This window comes from Cannabis sativa, chromosome 5 (assembly GCF_029168945.1).
Source record: "Cannabis sativa cultivar Pink pepper isolate KNU-18-1 chromosome 5, ASM2916894v1, whole genome shotgun sequence".
In the NCBI taxonomy this organism is placed as follows: domain Eukaryota; kingdom Viridiplantae; phylum Streptophyta; class Magnoliopsida; order Rosales; family Cannabaceae; genus Cannabis; species Cannabis sativa.
The window spans coordinates 1,250,052-1,270,571 of NC_083605.1; the positions used below are offsets into that span (position 1 = coordinate 1,250,052).

The 20,520-nt window shown below is 32.3% G+C and overlaps 3 protein-coding genes across 3 annotated transcripts; 2 read left to right on the forward strand and 1 right to left on the reverse strand.

Annotated features, from left to right (window-relative positions):
- Nucleotides 1–348: 348 nt before the first annotated feature.
- LOC133038531 (uncharacterized) lies at nt 349–1,797 on the reverse strand. Its single transcript, XM_061116700.1, has 3 exons — nt 1,447–1,797; nt 1,075–1,322; nt 349–685 (listed from the first exon to the last, which is right to left on the reverse strand). Exons 1-3 carry the CDS (start codon nt 1,606–1,608, stop codon nt 376–378), a joined length of 720 nt encoding a protein of 239 aa, XP_060972683.1. The 5' UTR covers nt 1,609–1,797; the 3' UTR covers nt 349–375.
- Nucleotides 1,798–5,400: 3,603 nt separating this feature from the next.
- On the forward strand, nt 5,401–7,635 carry LOC115720284 (uncharacterized). The gene is made up of 4 exons (XM_061116021.1): nt 5,401–5,664; nt 5,867–5,944; nt 6,056–6,916; nt 7,056–7,635. The coding sequence occupies exons 1-4, from the start codon at nt 5,401–5,403 to the stop codon at nt 7,320–7,322; spliced, it is 1,470 nt and encodes a 489-aa protein (XP_060972004.1). The 3' UTR covers nt 7,323–7,635.
- On the forward strand, nt 7,475–9,840 carry LOC115717459 (uncharacterized). Its single transcript, XM_061116022.1, has 8 exons — nt 7,475–7,484; nt 7,529–7,677; nt 7,894–7,974; nt 8,106–8,136; nt 8,253–8,436; nt 8,543–8,672; nt 8,813–9,309; nt 9,441–9,840. Exons 1-8 carry the CDS (start codon nt 7,475–7,477, stop codon nt 9,628–9,630), a joined length of 1,272 nt encoding a protein of 423 aa, XP_060972005.1. The 3' UTR covers nt 9,631–9,840.
- The last annotated feature ends 10,680 nt before the right edge of the window (nt 9,841–20,520 follow it).

The window sequence follows — 20,520 nt, forward strand, 5'->3', positions numbered from 1 at the left end:
GACCAAGTTGCCAACTTGAAACTAAAATATGAAACATGAAATCACCAACGACAAAACTATCAACGAAAACGACAGCATTTAGTACTTTTTTGTGTGTTAGTGAATTGTCATTTTCTAGAATAAATGGTACGGAATATACAGTATCTATATATATACATATATGTGAAAACATATTGAATAAGTTGGTACTACTTTTATTATTATTTAATTAATAAATATGCAATTTAATTACTTGGATTGAATATGATTAATCACAACAACAATTCATCAAGATATTAATTACACATATATATGTTATTTATAATAATTAATTCTCATCAAGAAGTAGTTGACCAACCTAAACAAAAATACAAACATAATTATTTATTTATTTAATTAGATTATTGGTCTCCTAACACTAATGTCTTCATCAGAAACATCAACAATCCCCTCACAATGAAAGCTAATATCCAAGAAATAGAGCATGAAAACCAAAACAAAGCTGTAAATAAACATGGGAAGAGGACCGAATATCCATAAGAATAGAGCGAACGCGATGTAGAAAGCTCGTAACCCTAATGAAAAGAAATAGCCTCCCATGATCACGTTGTTCGCTACGAAATCAACTAGTAGTTGTTCGTGTTCATCATCTTCCGATAATCTCTTGTACGGCATGTTAATTAGAGTGGTCGCATTGCTATAATAACTGCAAAACAAAACACGCAAAAATGTTAAAAAAATACTTTAAGGTGTCCAACACAATAAATATTTATATTATTATTAACGTAAATAAATACCTGATTTAAAATATTTGAGTTTATATAACTTTAAATTTAATGTACTAAATTGCACCCACACCATTAATAATATTTCATGTCTTAGAGTAGTTGGACCTTATTATAGCAAATGCTCCACATGAATTGGAATATATTAATTATCTTACATAAAAAAAAAATAATTACTTTGGAGATGATCATTTTGGTAATTTTATAAGCTTAATTAATGTAATTACTCTAATTACTATTAATTATTGATGATTTAATCTAATATTTACATGATAATTACAAAATATAGATAATCTCAAAGGGAAAATACCTTGTTGATTGCAAGTTGAATAAGAAAGCAACTAAGAAGGAAGCCATTATGCAAAAATACTTGACAGATAAACTAGCTTCACTTTTATTTCCAAAAACAAACAATTCAATTTTAGCTTTTCCATCGTAATTAGTCATCAGCACAGCGATTAGAGAACTGAGCGTTATGGCCACCGTAGCCATAAGAGTCGACGACAATATATTGTTTCTCATCGACTGAACAGACACAACTCCATTATTGTGTAAATTCTACAAACAAAACAACAGTTTAATAATTAGACTTTAACGACTAACATATATAGACACGAAATCTTTAACGACAGTTTAAAACTGTCATTAAAGAGTGTCATATGTTTTTGCCCTACTTTCTTACCTCCATCATAGCACGAGTCCAAGAATGGCGATGGATGGCGTTGACACCGATAATCGTCTTGGTAGGGTGGTATATAACTCGATAGAGAAGCCAAGCATGGTAAGTCACCATAGCAAAAAGCCCTAATGGAACTAACATGTAATCAATAGTCTTTTTCTCCATTTCTGCTTCTTCTTCTAATTAGAGATTGAAGAAAATAGTTTAGTATAAAAGTTGAGCTAATAATATTATTGCTTTGTGTTATAACAAGATGTTGCTTTGTGAGATTATATTCGTATATATAAAGGAAAGCAGATATTCTTCTTCATAGGGTACGTGTACGGTCCTTTCTTTCTTTCTTTTTATAATATATTAATATATATGTGTGTATATATAATAAACCCTAGCTACCACCATTGTTGACGGCGTCATCTTTGGCTATATCATGCTTGGCATCTTCGAAGAAAACTGCAATGTCAAATCACAAAAATTAATTATCTCATCACTTTATTATATTCACTAAAATATAATCAACACAATATATATATAAATATGTATATATATATACGCGTTGAAAAACTTCATGGCATATTCCTTCGTACATGGATCGTATTCAGACATACGATACACGATCTATATAGCTCCTGATCAGAGACAGATCGTATCAACTTATATAAATAAGTATATATGTATGTATTGTGTATATATATATATTATATATATATAGCTCCATAGTTTGGTTGACTTCAAAAATAAGACAGATATATGTTATATATATATAGTAACGTGTTTAATTTTTTTTTTAAAAAAGATTGAGTAATTGTGGCAATTATTTCAGGTTACCTATTTACTTTCAAGTCAAAGAAACTATAATATTTTATTTAGGGCGTTGTTATTATTTGGAGTGCTTAATATTATACCGATATGATCACACCTTATATTATCTGTTCACTACAAGAAAAAATGGATATTGGCACGATTAAATTAGTGCCAACAAATTCATTGTTTAGTATCCATCTGTTGATTGGCACGACATGTAGGTATTTTTTAAAACTAAATTGGCACGACTTTATCATGTCCATTGGGCCACATGTCGTGCCCACATACCTCCAAAATTAAAAAAAAAAATATATAGGGGCACGACTATAGTAGTGTCGGCCCAAAGTATACCAAAATATGGGCACCACTTTAAGTCGTGCCCTAATTGAATGTGCCAATATCCTATTTTTCTTGTAGTGGTTATTCATATTATTTTATTAAATTAAAATGTGTACAATTATTCAATATTACAATGCATCAACAAAAATATTTTACTACTTATGCTTAAAGTCCCGTAATATATATTTTTCTTTTATTTAGGTGAGTATTTAAATATTTTTTCTATTACCGACAAAAGTACATATATAAGGGAAGGACTGAAGAATTTGCTATATATAGAATATATACAAATTAAATACGACTAAAAAAAAAATCTACATATATCAATATCATCAATTAGTCAACTACTTTTGTATTGTATTGATCGTACTTTATAATTAAATTGAGTACTTATATAGTTGCATTTGTGTGATTGAATAAAGTTATGAATATATATTTAACTATAATTTTAACTAGTTGAATGTATATAAGATTTAGTTAATTAAAATTTAAATTCACAAAATTATTTAATATCGAAAATAGTTCTGAAAAAAATAACAAATTTAGAAGGAACCATATAGCATATATACATCTATGAAATATTCCATTTTATAAGAGTTGAAAAACACAATATCTCTTTATCATCATATATATAGCTAAGTGTACATTTTGTTCAAGATTTCAAAGTTAATTTATATGATTATATAATAATTAACAAGTTGATCAACAATAATATACTAATTTCTTCTTATTTTAATTGATCAACCAAGCTGTTTTTTTTTTTTTTTTTTTTTTTTTTTATAATATATAGACCAACATAGTTAAAGAGAAAAATTTAATTAAGGCCCTTTCACTTTTGACTCTTTTATTATTTTTTTTATATATAATTTATAATTAAAACAATATTTTATGGTCATCCTTTATGGGCTCTTTGTTTACTCTCGGTTGGGATACACTGAAATTGATGTGGAATCAGGTTGTCAAAGAGTCATCCTCACTTTGTTGAAAAAAGAAAAGAAAAAAAAAAAGAAAAAAAGAAAAATTGACTGAGTTTGGTTCTGTAAATTCTTTCTATGTGTTTCAATGTTAAAAGATGTTAATTTCTTGTATTTTAAACGAACTGAGAGCACCATGGCACATTTTCTTGTTTAGATGGTTGGGTTTTTGAAATTTTTAATATATATTTTTTTTTTTTAATGTGGGACGAAATTTTTTCAAAAATAATGCATTCTGTATTAGTTTTATACTGTGCACTGTGTTAAGTTTTCAATGTTGTTTTACGGTTGTTTTTTAGTTGTTTAACTGTTATTTTTAATTGTTCTGTTTTGTTGTTTTACATGTGTTTTTAGAAAGACAGTATTTTTGTAAAAAATTCTGTGTGGAAGTAAAGTTGTAATTTTTTTATTTAAAATTCAGTATTTTTGTAAAAACTCTTCTTTTTTTAGACTATATATATATATATATATTATGGTCAGAGTCGGTTCAAATATTTTGAGGGCGTTGTTTAAAAGTTTAAAATTAGATCATTTATTAAAAAAAAAATTATTTATGTACATTAGACCATAATTTTATTACTAGCTTTTATTTTTAAGATACAATTATAATTTTTTTTATTTATGTATGTATAATAGAAAGAAAATAAAATTGGTTAAAAAAAATGAAAAAAATTGAACCTTAAAAAATGTAAACCTTTATACAATGGCCTAAACTATCTAATATTTGGGCCGCGACCCTGGTTATGGTATTGGTGGCGGAGTTTACATGATTGTGTTTGAGTCATTGTATTCGGGTTTTTGGTAGATGCCTTCAATGATAATTTCTCCATTTCTTAAAAAAAAATACAAAAATTGGGTCTTAAAAAATAAGAGTCTTGTGCAATAATTCAAGCTACTTAATGTTTGAGCCGATTCTGATTATAGTTTGGTGAACGAATTTACTAAATTTGTATTCGAATTTTTGACAAATGCCTTCAATGAGAATTTCTCCATTTCTAAAAAAAATAATAATGTATATGTATGTACTATATAGACTAACTTTTCATTTATCTTATCCAATACATATTTAATGTAATCCAATAATGGCTAGGTATAAATAATTAATAATTACCTATATATATATCCTTTTAAGATAAGCTTTTTGTGAGTTTATAAGATAAGCAGCCAGAGAGCATGTGACTCAGCATGATTCCAACATGGTTAATTATTAATTCTAGTGTAATAATAATTAAGATTACCTTACCAAAAAAATATTAAGATTACACATTTTTTAAATTTTTGTTTGACCACTAATTTAGCCGATCCTCTAAATTTTAAAATTTAATTTTACATATATATACAACAATATTAATTGTTTTTAGGGAAATTTACACCCACTACTGATTTTTCCCATTTTATTACATTTATACTGTGCCACGCTGGAAACAACATTTATACTGTTTTTTTTTTTTTTTGGCAGTTTACTGCCTTTTAAACTTTAGCCGTGTAAGGGATTTATCATTGCCACTTGTCACGATAGGGTTTTGCCACGTTTTTTTTTTAAAAAAAAAAATTTAATTGTTTGATTTGACGGTTATGTGTTCTGATCAAAAAGTATTGTATTTATGTATTTTTCTTTTATTTTTTTTTATTATTTTCGAATCTAAATTTTGTAATTGGTAATCTCTCTCACCTCAACTGTTCATCTTCTTCCTCATTTTCAGTTTGCTTAGACGGTTGTAATAGTGGGTGGTTTTTTCATTTTAAAAAATTTCAAATCCCATCCCACTATCTTAAACTTCCCTCTCATTTTCCCTCCCATTTTTATTATTTTTGTCTATAAATACCTTCATAGTTCTTCATAATGGCCGTTACTCGTTCATCACCATCTCCGGCCAAAGTTACAAAACCCACAAAACAATCGCAGAAAACCAGACCCAAATCAAAAATGGGTAAAAAAAATCTGAAAGAGAACCCTCCTAGCCCCACTTCCCCTTCTGTTAAAAGAAAAACCATTGCTGGACCTTCGAAGAACACTCGAGGAAAAAGACCTCGAACTGTTGTTGAAAATTCAGACTCAGATTTTGAGTTGGATTCTGAATTTCTTAAGTCGCCTGTTTCTGTTAAGGTATTTTACTATTTATCTGTTGTTGTTTTTGAGGTTTTTTTGTTTTTTTGTTAAATTCGATTTTTGAAGTTCATATATCTGGGTATTTGTTTGTTTTTGTTTATGTATTTGTAATTGTTTTATATATCTTGTTTGATTTATTTATGTGTTTTTGTTAATTTTTTATTTGTTGTTTTGTTGGTGTTGTTTTTTTTTATTTTAGGGCAAGGATAAATCCCCTGTGAAGGTGTTGCCATCATCAGGTGTTTCTGAAGAAATTCCTGTTAATAGGATTGTTGAGGTTTGTCATGTTATGCATTCTGTTCTATGTTTTTTTATTGTTTTTTTGTTGTTGTTATTTTCGTAGTGTTTTATAGTGTTTTATCAGTGTTTTCATTGTTCTGTTTTTTAGGATTGGGAATGCAAGTACACTCGATCTCAATTTTATCATTCTAGAGTAGTAACATCTGGGTATTACTCTGTACTTGGTGACATTAAGAGAATTTTAACTGAAAGCCAATTGGAAATTTTTTCAAAATCTGTGTTTGGTTATTTTCTTCGAATTCCTGAGTACATAATTCATTACCAATTGCTTCATTGTTTGCTGTTGAGGGAGGTTCAGCAGCCTAATGGGTTGGAGTTTTGGGTTTGTGTCCAAGGGAAATACCTTAGGTTTAGTATCGAAGAGTTTGCGTTGGTCACGGGGTTAGATTGTCATGTTGATTCTGATTTTTATCAGTTTAAGCAAGATGATAATGAATTGGTCAAATCTTGTTTTAAGGGGTACAAAAAAATTACCAAGGGTGCTATTCAGACTGCTTTTATTGCTGACAATCTTAAGGATAACGACGATCTTGCAGTCAAGTTGGCTGTATTGTATTTTGTGCAGTGTTATTTGTTAGGTGGTCCCCCGGGTAAAGTTGTTTCGTCTGAGGAAATAGATGTTGTGGATAGTGGTCGATATAATGAATTTGGGTGGGGCAAGCATTGTTTTGATATCACTATGCATTCTTTGAAGGGTAAGATAGATTCTGGTTATAAGAGGGTAGTTCGTAGTGACGAGGATGGTGGGTATTACAGGTTATTGGGTTTTCCTTTGGCTATTCAATTCTGGTTTTTCGAGTGTTGCCCGTATGTTATTGGGAAACTATCCTTGTACTCAAATGTTGGCATTCCAAGGATTTTGAATTGGCCTAAATTACCCAAGGACAAGGAGGGTATGGTGAAAATGGATGTCATGAACACCCTCATTTTCGATCGGTCTTTGAAAGAGGTAATCCTGTTGTTTTTTATTATTTTTCCACTGTTGTTTTAATGTTGTTTTTGTATACATTATTTATACTTTATGTTTTTATTGTTGTTGTTATTTTATAATTTCAGTTTCATGTGCATATTGTTTTTTGTTGTTTCAGTTAAAATTAAGAAACCTCACTCCAACTTCCGTTGAGAGATTGAGTTTGAGCCTCACTGATTTTTTCTCTGGTGAGACTACTCCCGAGGCTGTGAAATTCAAAATTAAAGGTGGTTCCAAGCCTGCTGGTCAACCTGGCTTGATGGGTTCTTCTTCATCAACTGCTCATGAGAATGTCTCCCGAGTTGAGTTTGAGGAATTTAAAAAGTGTTTATCTGTTGTTGTCAGCCAGCAAGGGATTCTTATGAAATCTCGTTCTTTGAGATGAACAAGAAGCTGGACATTCTTATTGAGGTGTTTTTTTTTAATTGTCATTACTTTTTCTGTTATTTTTTTAGTAGTGTTTTTATGTTGTTTTATACAGTTAATTAATTTTTTTTTTTTTTTGTTCTCAGTCATCCCAAGGTGGTCTCACTCACAATGGATCTCAGTCTGAAGATGCTCTTCGTACTTCAGAAAATGAGGATGATGAAGATTCCACTTCGGAGGAAGACGAGGATGATAAATTCGACGATGACAAAGGAGATGATCATCATGACGATGAAACTGATGATGATGATGATGATCTGGGTGGAGATGGTGTTGGTCTTTGGTCGGGGATGAGGCTCACACGGGCGATGTTCGTAACGATGAGGGTGTTGTTGTCCCTGAGGTTGTTTCGAGGGATGATGATACCGGCAAGGTGGATGATGCCAAGAATTCTGACCCTGTGGAACCTATTGCAGAGATCAAACATGTGTATTTCTTGTTTGGACATCATTTTTGTTTGTGCTTTTTTGTGTGTATTTCTGTGTTTTGTGTTTGTTTTAATAGTTTTTTACTGTTTTTTTTGTTATCAGCCTGAACAGTCTCAAGGTGGGGAGGAGAACATTGATGTTGATGCAACAATTGCATCTGCTGTTAAAGCTGTGGAGAATTTGGTTTGTGTTTATGTTTTTTTTTTTTTTTAATTTGTATTTATTTGGTATTCTATTGTTGTTTTTATGGTGTTTTTATTGTACTGTTTGAAATTTAAAAATAAGTCTTTTTATTTATCCTTTCTCTTTTTTAGATTGGTTCCTCAACTCATGCCCCTGCTCCCCGTTGAGACTTCGAGAAGATCGATCTTGAAATGGTTGTTTTTCAAGAGACTCCTATTTTACGTCCTCAAAAGAGGGATCGGAAGAAAGGAGGCGTTTTGAAATCCCCATTCATTGAGCTTGCTTCGGTGCATCTAAATCGAGTTCATCCTCGGTTTCTCCTGATGATTCTGTGTATAAGGTCGTTAAATATGTGCGTGGTTTGTGCCCGTTGGACAACAAGATTGGTGAACCTGTCGATCCGCAATTGGAAGCTGAGTTTGTCAAGTGGGTTGATACAGGTCTTAGAAAGCATAAATCTAAGTAAGTATTTTTGTAGGTGTTTTCAGTTGTATATCTGTTATCGTTTTCTATTTGTTTTTTATTTTTTCATTTGTGTTTTGATATTTTTTTATTTGTTTTTTTTTAGCACAACAACTAATGTGTATTGTAAGGGTAAGGACACTATATTTCCGCCATTTCGTTTTGGTGTTGAGGACATCAGCAACAAGATGTGGTTTCACAACCTTGCCTACCCTAATTGTTTCCTTACCAATTCTGTAAGTTATTATTTTATTATTATTATTATTTTACATATTGTTTTTTTATTTATTTTTTTTAATGTTTTTAAGTGTTGTTCTGTTAGTTTTTTATAAGTTTGAATGTTTTTTTACTTACTTTTTTTTATCTGTTTGTTCAGCACATTGACATCATTTTCTATTATCTTCGTAAGAAAATAATGTACTCAGCCGAGCCGAAAATCAAAGTCACCACAACTGATTGCCTCTTTTGTTCTAGCATAACAACTTTGTATGAGAGGTTTGTTGAGAAAAACAACGATATATCGGTGTTGTCTCTTTCTCACAATGTGGCCCAGTACATTCAAGGTGGTAAGATATTATGTGCCACTCCTTGGCATTTGGTTGATCATGTTGTTATGCCTATCAATGTAAAATTACAGGATCATTGGATTTGTGGTCGTCTTAACATAGTTGATAGGCGCATATATCTGTACAATTCATTGCGTTCTGGGAGGTATATGACTGCTGCCAAAGAGGCTTGCAAGCCTTTCTCTGTTATTTTACCATATTACTTCTCTATGTTAGACTTCAAAGGCCTTCGCAACGAAACTAAGTTTAGCACTATGGAACCGTTCCCTACTGTTGCTGTTGATGGTTTACCCGAGCAGGTCACAGCGTAAGTTTTATGTTTAGTGTTCAATGTTTTTCACTGGTTGTTTGTATTTTTATTTTTTTTGTTATTGACTTTGTTTTTTATCAGTGTTCTCATAGTGTCTTTTTTTGTGTTTTCTTGTTTTTTTTTTCCAGTGATTGTGGTGTTTTTGTTGCATCATTTGCTGAGTATTTCATTGATGGCAAACCCATCCCATCCTCTGATTTTGATGTGGAAATTCACCGCGATCGTTTGGCTGCTTTATTTTATCAATATGGGATGAAGAAGCAAACTGAGAACATTGAAAGTGAATCTGAGGCCCCTCCCAGCCTTCCCAAGAAGTGATTTGTTTTTTCAATCAGAATGTCATTGTTCTTATAGTTTTTTAATGTTGTTTTAATATTTTTCATGTTGTTTTTCGTAAACAAACATTGGTGTTCTGTTGTTTTTCCTTACGTTTTGTGTGGACAATATGTAATCTTTTATTTTTGTATGTTTTTTCTTATTATTTTTATGTACAAACAAGTTGGTATGTTAAAGTTGTTTGTTTTTTCATTTCACATCCCTTCTTTTTTTGTTTTTTTTTTCTTATAGTTTCTCTGTTTTTTTGAATCCAAATATTCATTTCAGTATTAAAAACACAAACTGTTTCAATAACAAACTTCATATATATATATATATATATATTCAATTTAGTATCCAACATCTTTTAATATCCAATCTAGAGTATCAACAATTCCCAATGTAATCAATGTTTTTCAAATAAAAACTGTATTCCCTTTGTATTTCAGAAATTTAAATTCCTCAATATCTAATTCTCAAAACGTATGTGTAGTTTTCTTTTGTTTTTCCACTGTTGTTCTGTTGTTGTTTTTATTCCCTTCTACGTCTTCTGCTGCATGTTCTTTTGTTATGCCCCAGTTCACCACATTTGCTGTACTTGTTGTGTTGATCCTTTTCCCATCCAGCCTTCCTTCTTAATGTTTTTGGTCTTCCTGATTTTACTCTTTCATGTGGAGGCAAGACTATAATATTTTTCACTTCTTCCGGTACCTCCCATTCACTTTGGTGTCCTATTGGGTAAACTGTCCCTGAATAAGTTGCCAGCCAATTTTTTTTTGTGTAGTAATCTGAACAGTAGGTGTACGGGTCCATGTTCATCTCCCTCATCACGGCCCTTTGCGTGCCCGCATGGCATTTCATCTATTTGGAACCTGTTGCACGTGCATGTTCTTTTTTCTAGGTCTACTTCCCACGATTCTTTCATTCTTGTTACCTCAAATAAGTAATCTGTTGTTGCTTTAACCTGTTTTAAATTTTATTGAAAAAAAAAATCAAACATAGCTGTAATTCCTACAACAACAATACAAAACTATTAAAACAGCACTACAACAACACTACAACACTACAAAAAAAAAGAAGCATAATTAATATTTTACCTCCAGATTCAATGAGTATGTGTAATTTTTCAACAGTATGTCTTCTCCAGTTGGTGATAGCTTAGTGAAGGTGTTGTGTGCTTTTGTCCTATTAGTATGCGTCCATTGTTGCACCAATGCTCTCAAGCATTCTAGCAGCGTTGTAATTGGTAGCTCCCTTGCTGCCAAATTTGCAGCGTTCAGTGATTCTGATATGTTTGAGGTCATTGTGGAATAACTCTTGTTTTGGCTATGAATTCTTGACCACTTTTCATACCCGATTTTTTTGATGTAAGGTCTTATGCGTTTGTCCAATCCATCCAATTCAGCCATGTGGAACTCGAATTGCTTTTCTGTGTAGGCTTTCACTGCTCCAAAGAATGACAGATTGTATTTGGCAGCATGTTGTTTGAAGCTTGTTTTAAGGTTGCTCAAAATGTGGTAACCGCAAGATATCGTGTGCAATTTACGGATAGATTTCTCTCGCGCTTTGATGAGGCTTTCATTTACGTTCCGAAATTAGGCATTGGTGTTCCCGTACACCATACGCTTCTTTAAATTTTTTGAAGAACCATTTCCAAGATTGGTCATTCTCAGAATCTGCAACACAAAACGCTAGTGGAAAAATATGACCTGCTGCATCTTGTGTGCATGCGCACAACAAAGTTCCCCCATAAGCTGCTTTGAGGAACGTTCCGTCCACAACAACTATCGGTCTGCATGCTCCCCACCCTTTTATGGATGCATCCAACGCCATGAAAACAAAGAGCAAGCCGTTGTCTTCTCGCCGTTTTCGGATCGACAAATGATCCGGGGTTTGTTTTTTCCACCATGTGTAAGAAACTCGGTATTAAGTCGTACGAGTCACTAGCATTACCTCTCAAGTCGTTTCCGCATGTTCCTTACTTCTCCAAGCTTTCATATAGTTCATTTTGATGCCAAATCTGTATTTCAACTCCCCTTTTATGTCCATCGCTGTTGCCTTGGTCTTTATGTTCAAGAACTTCGGTTTTATGCATTCCCCTATCAGTTTCGATGTTGCTTGCCTTTGGTCTTCATGCCTAATATTTATGGGGCATGTGTGCATATTTGAGAACCTATTGAAACAAAAAAACAACAAAAAAACTATTAAAACAAACCTGTTGCAGATACCAAACATGTGTATTTCAGTACAAATTGTGGAAACAGGGCATTTGTTAAGGCTGACAACAAAAACAACATTAAAAAACTATTAAAAAACCAACCTCCTGATTATGAATGTGTTTGTTGGGCCATTTCTCGATGCTCTTAGTGACCAATTGCAGCTTTCGTAAACACATTTCAATTTGTACTCTTGAGAGCAGGACTTCCACACTTTGTACTGAAAGTTGTTTTTGATTGCGTAGTAGCTGAGGACATTTTTTAGAGTTTCTTTGTCTTTGTATGCCTATCCTTTTTCCACTTCGGGGTGTTGCTTGTCTGTTATTAACTTTGCATTGTTGATGTCGATTTCTGGATCCAGTTTTTTACTGGTGTTTTCAAGTTGTTCTACCATTTCTTCAAAGAACTGTGATTTGCATAGTCAATTATGTCGAATTTGTCCTCCTCATCTTCTATTGTTTCGACTTTTCCCCTTCTTCGTTTCTTTGTCCCGTTGTGTATGATTCTGTTGTTGTTATGTTGTTTTCAAGCGTTGTTGTGTTGTTTTCGATCATTGCCACATTATATTCATTCGGTGTTGTTGTGGATATCGAATTTGGTGTTGCAGCAGGTGTTGTGTTGTTGTTTTGCTGGTTGACACATAGTGGATATGTCGTGAAATCTGTTTCCTTCATTTTCAATTCCAAGTAAAAGTAGAGGCTTCGATCGTTGCATATTTTGATCGGTGGTATCCCTTCTTTAGCTTGGTACTGTATTTGTAGTGTTGTGCTGGTGTTTTCGCACCCCAATGAAGTAACCAGTATTTGCAGTAACTCTTCGTACTTGCATTTTGTTGGTATGAATTCTCCACTAGCCACATAGTTCACATAATTGTGATCTTCATTCCATTGTCCATTGCTCTTGATGAGTACTGGTAGACGTTCCATTACCTGTCATTCCAGGGTCTTATTTAATGTTAAAACAATAGTACAACAACAATAAAACAATAGCAAAACAACAAAAATAAAATCAACAAAAAAAAAAATAAAATAACAACAATAAAACAACACAAAAACAACCAAACAGAAATACCCATTATTTTTTTTTTAGTTTTTATTATTATATTTGTCTGATACATATATGTATGAATGTTGTTGTATTACTAACCGCAAAACAACATTAGAACAACCCTGATGTTGTGTTTGAATAATTGTACTAATTTATCACTTTTTTTTTTCGAAATCATTTTGTGTTACAAACGTCAAATTAACAATAGAACAACCCTCATTTATGTATTTGCATCATAAATTAAACAATATCACATTTGTGTTTTCGTTTTTTTTGTTTAAAACTTCAGATCTAAATCTTGATTTTTTTTATTTTTTATTTTTTTTTTGGTTTCTTAAGAATTAAATTATTTTTTGGGTTTTGTTGTGTTTACCTCTGTTATTTTGGGGGGACAGTTTTCTGTACGTCTTGTTCTTCAATTCTGATTCCTTCTCAAAAAACTCTTCGCCGGATTTAATGGTTTTTTCTTGGTGATTTCCGTCTCCGGCGTCTCCCCACACACGAACAAGGTTGTTTCCCGTGTGTTTTACTGTTCACAGTATAAATGAAATGATGTTGGGCTTGGGCAGTACAAAAGTAATGAAATTGGGCTGGGGCAGTAAAAATGTTGTTTTTGCCGTGTCCCAGTATAATTGTAAAGTTTTGGTTCAAAAGCAGTATTTTTGTAAAATTCCCTTGTTTTTATTATATATTGAATTTTATTTTAATGTAATTAGGTACAATATTTAAAATTCATATATACAAAACTTAAAGTCATAATATATAATATCAAAGTAATAAAATTGAAAATATAAAATTTAATCTATCATGAAGGATTGTTTAGCATATCATCACATGGATGAGGTTAGCACTTAGCAATTAGTAATTAATAAATAAAAAAAATGTATGGTACCAATTTTTTTTTTATTTTTATTTTTAATTTGTTGGTGTAAAAGTGATTCAAAATTAAAGAAAATTATTATAAACATTATTGAGAAGGAAGAAAGATCGACTTGTCTAGTATTTTTAGTCTAGCTAGCTACCACTAAGAATAATACTAATTACTAAACCGGCCACTTTAATTAAACTAAATATCATATTGTTAATTGTATGAATATTCCATTTAAAAAAATTAGATGAAAATTAATATATTTATGTTTAAATTATACTCTTTGTATTTTTCAGCTCTCGTTACAAATATTTCAAATAATTCATAATGTTATAATTAACATATTCGTCAAGTTTTTTCTTGGTAAACAAAATAATAATATTAATAATTATATTCTGTTTAACACACAAAACTTGATAGAAATACCACATTACTACATTGTAAATAGTTTGGGAATCATTTTAATTAGTAGATTGAAAAATTCAAAAAAACAATAATACAAAAGTAATAGTTTAGGGACAAAAAATCTTTAAAAAAAAAAATTAATGACTACAGTTACTACAATATTTTTATTCTATTTATAGATGTATATATATTGTTATATAATTATTTTGTGCTTTCAAGAAAAAAAGATATTATTTTTTATTTTTTTAAAAAAAATTTACTGTTTGAGTTGCTCATACAGATTTTGGTTGTGATTTAAGTTGCTCTATTAATTGCTATAATAATTTTTGTGTGAAATTTCTTAAAAAAACAAAAAACAATTTTTAAAATGTAAAAATAAAAAAATCATACCAAAAAATATTTTAGTGAGTTTATATATAAGATAAACAGGCATATCATGTGACTCAGCAATATTCCCACACGGTTTTTGTGAGCATATATATTTTATTTGTTTTTGGTCACCAAGTTAATTTATATATATTTTTAGTATAACTTGGATATTATATTATTATGTTATTTAAGTTAGCTATATAAAATTTATGATAGCATATGAGCACATGGTGTGTGTATGGTTGATGAGAGTTTGAATGACACTAACAAAAAAGTCTTTACTTACATATTTTTTAGTTGCACATCATGTGTAATTGAATAGCCATTCTCCTACACATAATTTCTATGTGTATCACAAACTTATATACAAATAAATTAAAGTCTTTACATATAATTTTAAGCCGCGTTTAATTGGAAGTAATAAAATATAATAAAATTGAAATTCCTTTCTCCTCTGTCTAGGCCACACCTTGGCCAAAGAAGCCTCCTTGGCGACCTACTTTTCCCAACAACATGTCACTTCCTCTTGCTCTTCTCCTTTCCAATAGGAGTGTTGTCAGGCTCCTCAGGTGGGTTACTTAGAGCAACAACACCCTCAGCAGGAGGGTATAGACTATATCTCCTAAAGTTCTCCTCACAGGCCAACGTGCAGATGTTGCGCCTAGTTGCTAGGAGAGATAAAGTGTAGTTGGCCCTGTCCCTCAGTCTCAGTGTGGGGAGTGGCCAACTATAAGTTGGTACTCAATGAAAAAATGACGGACGTCCTTTATGTCATGTGCCATAAAGTAGTTTCTGCCATATCCTCCAACCTTGGACATGTCTGCATCATTAGCGCTGCCAAGCCACTGGTAGCCCTACTGGCTAAAATAGAAGTACCCATTGATTGACAATACATAAATTGACAACACATAGTTCATCTCCTTATTGATCAAGTATCAGGCTCCATAAGTCAATTGAGGCCGGAGAGGTGGGTCATGGTCGTGAGCAAAGATGTCATGTTCCTCAGTCAAACTCTCCATCATCATGCCATTCGGGTAAGTGTTTTAGTTTTATAGCACTTGCTTTCTAATTGTTGATGGTTTGATAGTTTTTTTCTACTAAGTATCTTCTCTTCGTCTTTTTAGGATGCTTTTCTTATCGAGCGTTGTGCAAACATAACAATGAAATTGGCTCTGGAGCTAGAAAATATCTAGGTTAAGCGAGACGCCACCGAGAGCAAAAGTATCACGACCCTAGCGGACTTGGAGAAGACTAAGACAAAGCTGGATACTGTTAAAAAGGACGTAAAGAGTACCAAGGCAACTCTAGAGAAAGCCAATAAGAAGGCCCTGCACCAAGACACTCAAGAAAACTGTGCCATGAAAGACAACTTCATGGAGGTTCGGAAGAAGAAAGTGGACACTAAAATTGAATCTAAAAGATAGACCTATCTGGAGGAACTAACCAAATTGATTAAGGCAGCAGAAGACTTCAAACTCAGTTATTGATTCTGGTGGTTGTCGAATGCGTTGCTGTGGAGTGTTTTGATTGAGCAAGATCGATTCAAGATCATGAGCCCTTATTGCTAGTAGAACTTGGGATCTCCAGAAAAAGTAGTTGTTTCGATCTAGACGCAGAGGTGGCAAAAAATGGTTTGGTACAACAAAGTTGTTGTTGTTCGAACCTCCTGGTGGTGCCGCCATGGATGAACCTTCGGCTCTTGATACCAAGTTGAATATTATAGCAGTAGTAGGAAAGATAGAGAGAACGAGAGAGAGTGAAAAGAATCTTGTGTTTCATTACTTGAATTGAATGAATAACAATACACTATATATAGTCCAATAACAGAGTAGAGAGAGTACAAAACTAATAACAGAAATAACTGAAATTATAACAACCTGCAACTAACTCTAACAGACTTAGTTAAACTAATCTTGACTATCCTCAATATCCCCCCTCAAGCTGGAAGGGATTTGGTCCAGGGACAGCTTGTGACTGAGAAAATTGAACTTTGGTAGAGTGAGAGCTTTCGTGAGTAAGTCAGCAGGTTGCTCCTCTGTTGGTATATAAGATATTTGGACTTTGTATTTTGTGATGAGTTCACGAATATAGTTTATATCCACTTCTTTATGTTTTGTTCTGGAGTGGAAAACTGGGTTCGAAGCAAGTTGTTGAGCGCCTTGATTGTCACACCAGATGGTTGGTGTCTGTTGCAGATGGATTCCAATTTCGTTGAGAACAGAGGTTATCCAAACAACCTCAGTTGCAGTGGTAGATAAGGCGCGATACTCAGATTCCGTGCTTGATCTAGCCACGACAATTTGTTTCTTTGAACCCCAAGTGATTAAGTTGTCTCCAATCATGACACAAAACCCGGTAGTTGATTTTCTATCATCTAGATTGCATGCCCAATCCGCATCTGAATATGCATCAATGGTCATATTTGTAGCAGGTGTGAAGACAAGACCCAGAGTTGTTGTGCCTTGGATATATCTAAGAACTCTTTTGCAGGCATTCCAATGTGTGACTGTAGGATTTTGCATGTATTGACTTAGTCTATTTACAGCAAAGGAAAGATCGGGTCTTGTTAAAGTGAGGTATTGTAAGGAGCCAATGATGCTTCTATAAAGTTTGGGATCATGGAATGGTTCCTTGTTATCTGTGTACAACTTGTTACCAGGGCACATAGGGGTGCTACATGGCTTGGAGTCTTCCATATTGGCCTTCCTTAGGATGTCTTGAGCATACTTAGTTTGAGTGAGATGAATTTTGGAGGCAGATCTGTATGCTTGAAACCCCAGAAAGTAATGTACAGAACCCAGAGTTTTGAGGCCGAATGTATTGTCAAGAGCAGAGATAATTTGTTGAATAACAGCTTTGTCATGACCTGTGATTAAGATGTCATCAACATACACCAAAATGAGGAGTAGATGACCCTTTTGATTTGAGAAGAAGAGGGAATTATCTGAAATGGAGTTGGTAAAACCGCGTGAGACAAGGGCTGTTTTCAATTTTTCATACCAGGCCCGTGGGGCTTGTTTGAGGCCATATATGGATTTTTGAAGCTTGCAAACATGAGTAGGATGATTACTGTCTTCGAAGCCTTTTGGTTGTTGCATGTAAATGGTTTCTTTGAGTTCCCCATTTAGAAAAGCATTGTTTATATCCACTTGTTGTATGTCCCAATTGTTTGTTACAGCAAGAGTGAACATAAGTCTTAAGGTAGATGGTTTCACAACCGGACTAAATGTGTCAAAGTAGTCTATTCCCTCTTGTTGTTGAAACACTTTAGCCACAAGTCTGGCTTTTAGCCTTTCCACCGAGCCATCACTGTTGAGTTTGGTTCGAAATAGCCACTTATTTTGTATTACCTGCATACCATCAATATAGGGAACAAGAATCCATGTCTTGTTTCTAATAAGAGCATAATATTCAGTTGTCATAGCTGAGTTCCATTTAGGGTCAGCTAGAGCTTTCTTGACAGATCTTGGCTCAAGAAAATTATTATTTAATCTAGTTATTGTAGCAGCTAGGAGTTTGGGCTTGTGTATACCAGACTTGGATCTGGTTTGCATGGGGTGATATGGTCGGTGTGATCAGGGAATGATGTTTGTTGTGGTTGAGTTTGTGCTATAGCAGGTGGTGTTGATATTATGTCTCGGGTGGGGTCTGAGAGTGGTGCCTGTGGCTGAATGGGGGTTATATCAGTTGGTGATGTGGTTCCTGTGGACCTGTTTGTTGCAGTAATGGGGTTGGGATTATGATCTGGTGGTGGTGGAGTATGAGGGATAATTATTGGAGAGAGAGGTAAGATAATTGGTTGGTAATTTGATGAGGAATCGAGTATGTGTAATAGTGGGAAATAATTGAGAATAAGGAAAAGTTTTCTCATCAAATTTGACACTTCTCACTATGTACACACGACCAATAGAGTGCAAACATCGATATCCTTTATGATAAGGACTATAACCAAGAAACACACACATAGAGGTCTTGAACTCAAACTTGTGTTTATTGTATGGTCTTAGGAATAAGAAGCAAGCACAACCAAACGTTTTTAAAAAACTATAATTGGGTTGTTGGTGAAACAATGTTTCAAAGGGAGAGATGTAAGAATTTCTTTGAACAGGCAGCCTATTCATTAAATATAGGTGACTGAGACAAAAGAATCCCACCAATACTTTAAAGGCATTTTTACTTGAGCAAGCATAGTGAGCCCAACTTCAGTGACATGTCTATGTTTTCGCTCCGCTCTACCTTGTTGTTGGTGTGTATGAGGACACGGGTGCCTAAAGACAACACCCAATTGAGCTAGGATATGTTTCAATGGTCTATATTCCCCTCCCCAATCGACTTGGAGGCTTTTGATTTTGACCCCAAATTGTCTTTCAACATAGTTGTTGAAGAATTGAAAAATAGTTTGGGTGTCAGATTTAAGTTTGAGTGGGAATATCCAGGTATATTTGGTGAAATCATCTATGAAGATTATGTAATATTTGAATCCCTAACCTCATGAGTAGGAATGTCAATGGGGCAGGTCGGATCTGATCCGACTCTGATCCAACCTGATCCAACCTGATCCAGGTTATATACGGATCTGCCCCGCCCCGCCCCGCTGGATTAGATACTCGGATCGGATCTGATCCGACCCGCCTTATACGGATCGGATCTGATCCGACCCAACTTTTTTTTTTTTAAAAAAAAAAAATATATATTTTATATCTAAATTTATATTTTTTTTTTCAAAATTTATTTGTTTAAGAACTAATAATGCATCATTTTTTTTCTTATATATTTTTATTTTATTTGTCAAAATCAATAAAAAAAAATATATCAAATTCTTATCACATAAAAATGTAATTTTACTATTGAAAAATTAATTTACCAAATTTTAGAAATTCCACTAATATAATCATCAATAATAATGTAGTATGATGATTACATGAAATAAATCTCCTCTAAAAAAATACATGAAATTAACTATAAACTTTTTATATGCTGTTCTTCCAGTCTTCAAGATTTACTGTGTACGGCTCCTAATATTTAAAAATAAATATGTTAATAATAAAAGTAAGATTTTTTTTATACTGAGTCACCACAAATTGTAATTTTTGTAACTAATACTTTTAGTGATGGACCTATTTTAGTCACAACATAATAATGATGATTTATAATTAGTTACAACTTTTTTACTTTTAGTCACAAATTTTGTTGTGATTAAAAATAAGATTTTTTGTAGTGATATTTTTCTTATCAATTTTTAAAATTAAAAAAAAAAAAAGAAAACAAAAATGGTTATAGAATACATATTTTTTAAAAACAAAAAATTACTTTTATTTTTATGATTAAAAAATTAAAAAAATTAAAAAAATAAAAATATTACCAAATGCCCCTTAAATAATTAAATATTTAAGAGTCAAATAATAGTATTAATTACTCATTATTATAATATTTAATTAATTAGTATTTTTATTTGATAAACAAAAATTAAATATTATTCTTATTAATTAATAATATGTTTATATTAAATGTAAATTATTGTTGCATACATATATAAAAGTCATATACTATAAAAGTGTAAATTATTGTACAAATTAATATATTTAACAGTGCCTATACATAAATCGATCTATTGTGTATAACATTTGTTACTTTACTTTCTTATTATAGGAAATTTTGCAAATAATAATAATTATTATAATCAAATAATTAAAATATAGAGTGGCCAGTATGCATATATATTTTTATTTATATATATATACGCATATATAAGAATTAAATGAGAGAGTAATTAATTCGAATAATAATATATAGTGTGGTCTATGGGTAGATCATATATATCTAATGGTGGTATTCCACTGGCCTTACACCTTAAAAAAATATATTAAAAAGTAAAAATCTTTTTTTTTTTAAAAAAAAAAATATATATTTAAAACGGATCGGGTCAGATCCGATCCGTAAAAAAATTAAGCGGGGCGGATCGGATCTGATCCAAGATCCAATAACTAT

What these genes read in the sequence shown, in the direction of transcription:
- LOC133038531 (XM_061116700.1), bottom strand. Translation starts at nt 1,608, where the DNA reads ATGGAGAAAAAGACTATTGATTACATGTTAGTTCCATTAGGGCTTTTT. An exon ending in GGACTCGTGCTATGATGGAG is followed by an intron (nt 1,323 to 1,446) that starts GTAAGAAAGTAG and finishes TTTTGTTTGTAG; the next exon opens with AATTTACACAATAATGGAGT. An exon ending in TTCAACTTGCAATCAACAAG is followed by an intron (nt 686 to 1,074) that starts GTATTTTCCCTT and finishes TTTGTTTTGCAG; the next exon opens with TTATTATAGCAATGCGACCA.
- LOC115720284 (XM_061116021.1), top strand. Translation starts at nt 5,401, where the DNA reads ATGGCCGTTACTCGTTCATCACCATCTCCGGCCAAAGTTACAAAACCC. An exon ending in CTGTTAATAGGATTGTTGAG is followed by an intron (nt 5,945 to 6,055) that starts GTTTGTCATGTT and finishes TCTGTTTTTTAG; the next exon opens with GATTGGGAATGCAAGTACAC. An exon ending in TCGATCGGTCTTTGAAAGAG is followed by an intron (nt 6,917 to 7,055) that starts GTAATCCTGTTG and finishes TTGTTGTTTCAG; the next exon opens with TTAAAATTAAGAAACCTCAC.
- LOC115717459 (XM_061116022.1), top strand. An exon ending in AACTCATGCCCCTGCTCCCC is followed by an intron (nt 8,137 to 8,252) that starts GTTGAGACTTCG and finishes CCATTCATTGAG; the next exon opens with CTTGCTTCGGTGCATCTAAA. An exon ending in CTTAGAAAGCATAAATCTAA is followed by an intron (nt 8,437 to 8,542) that starts GTAAGTATTTTT and finishes GTTTTTTTTTAG; the next exon opens with CACAACAACTAATGTGTATT.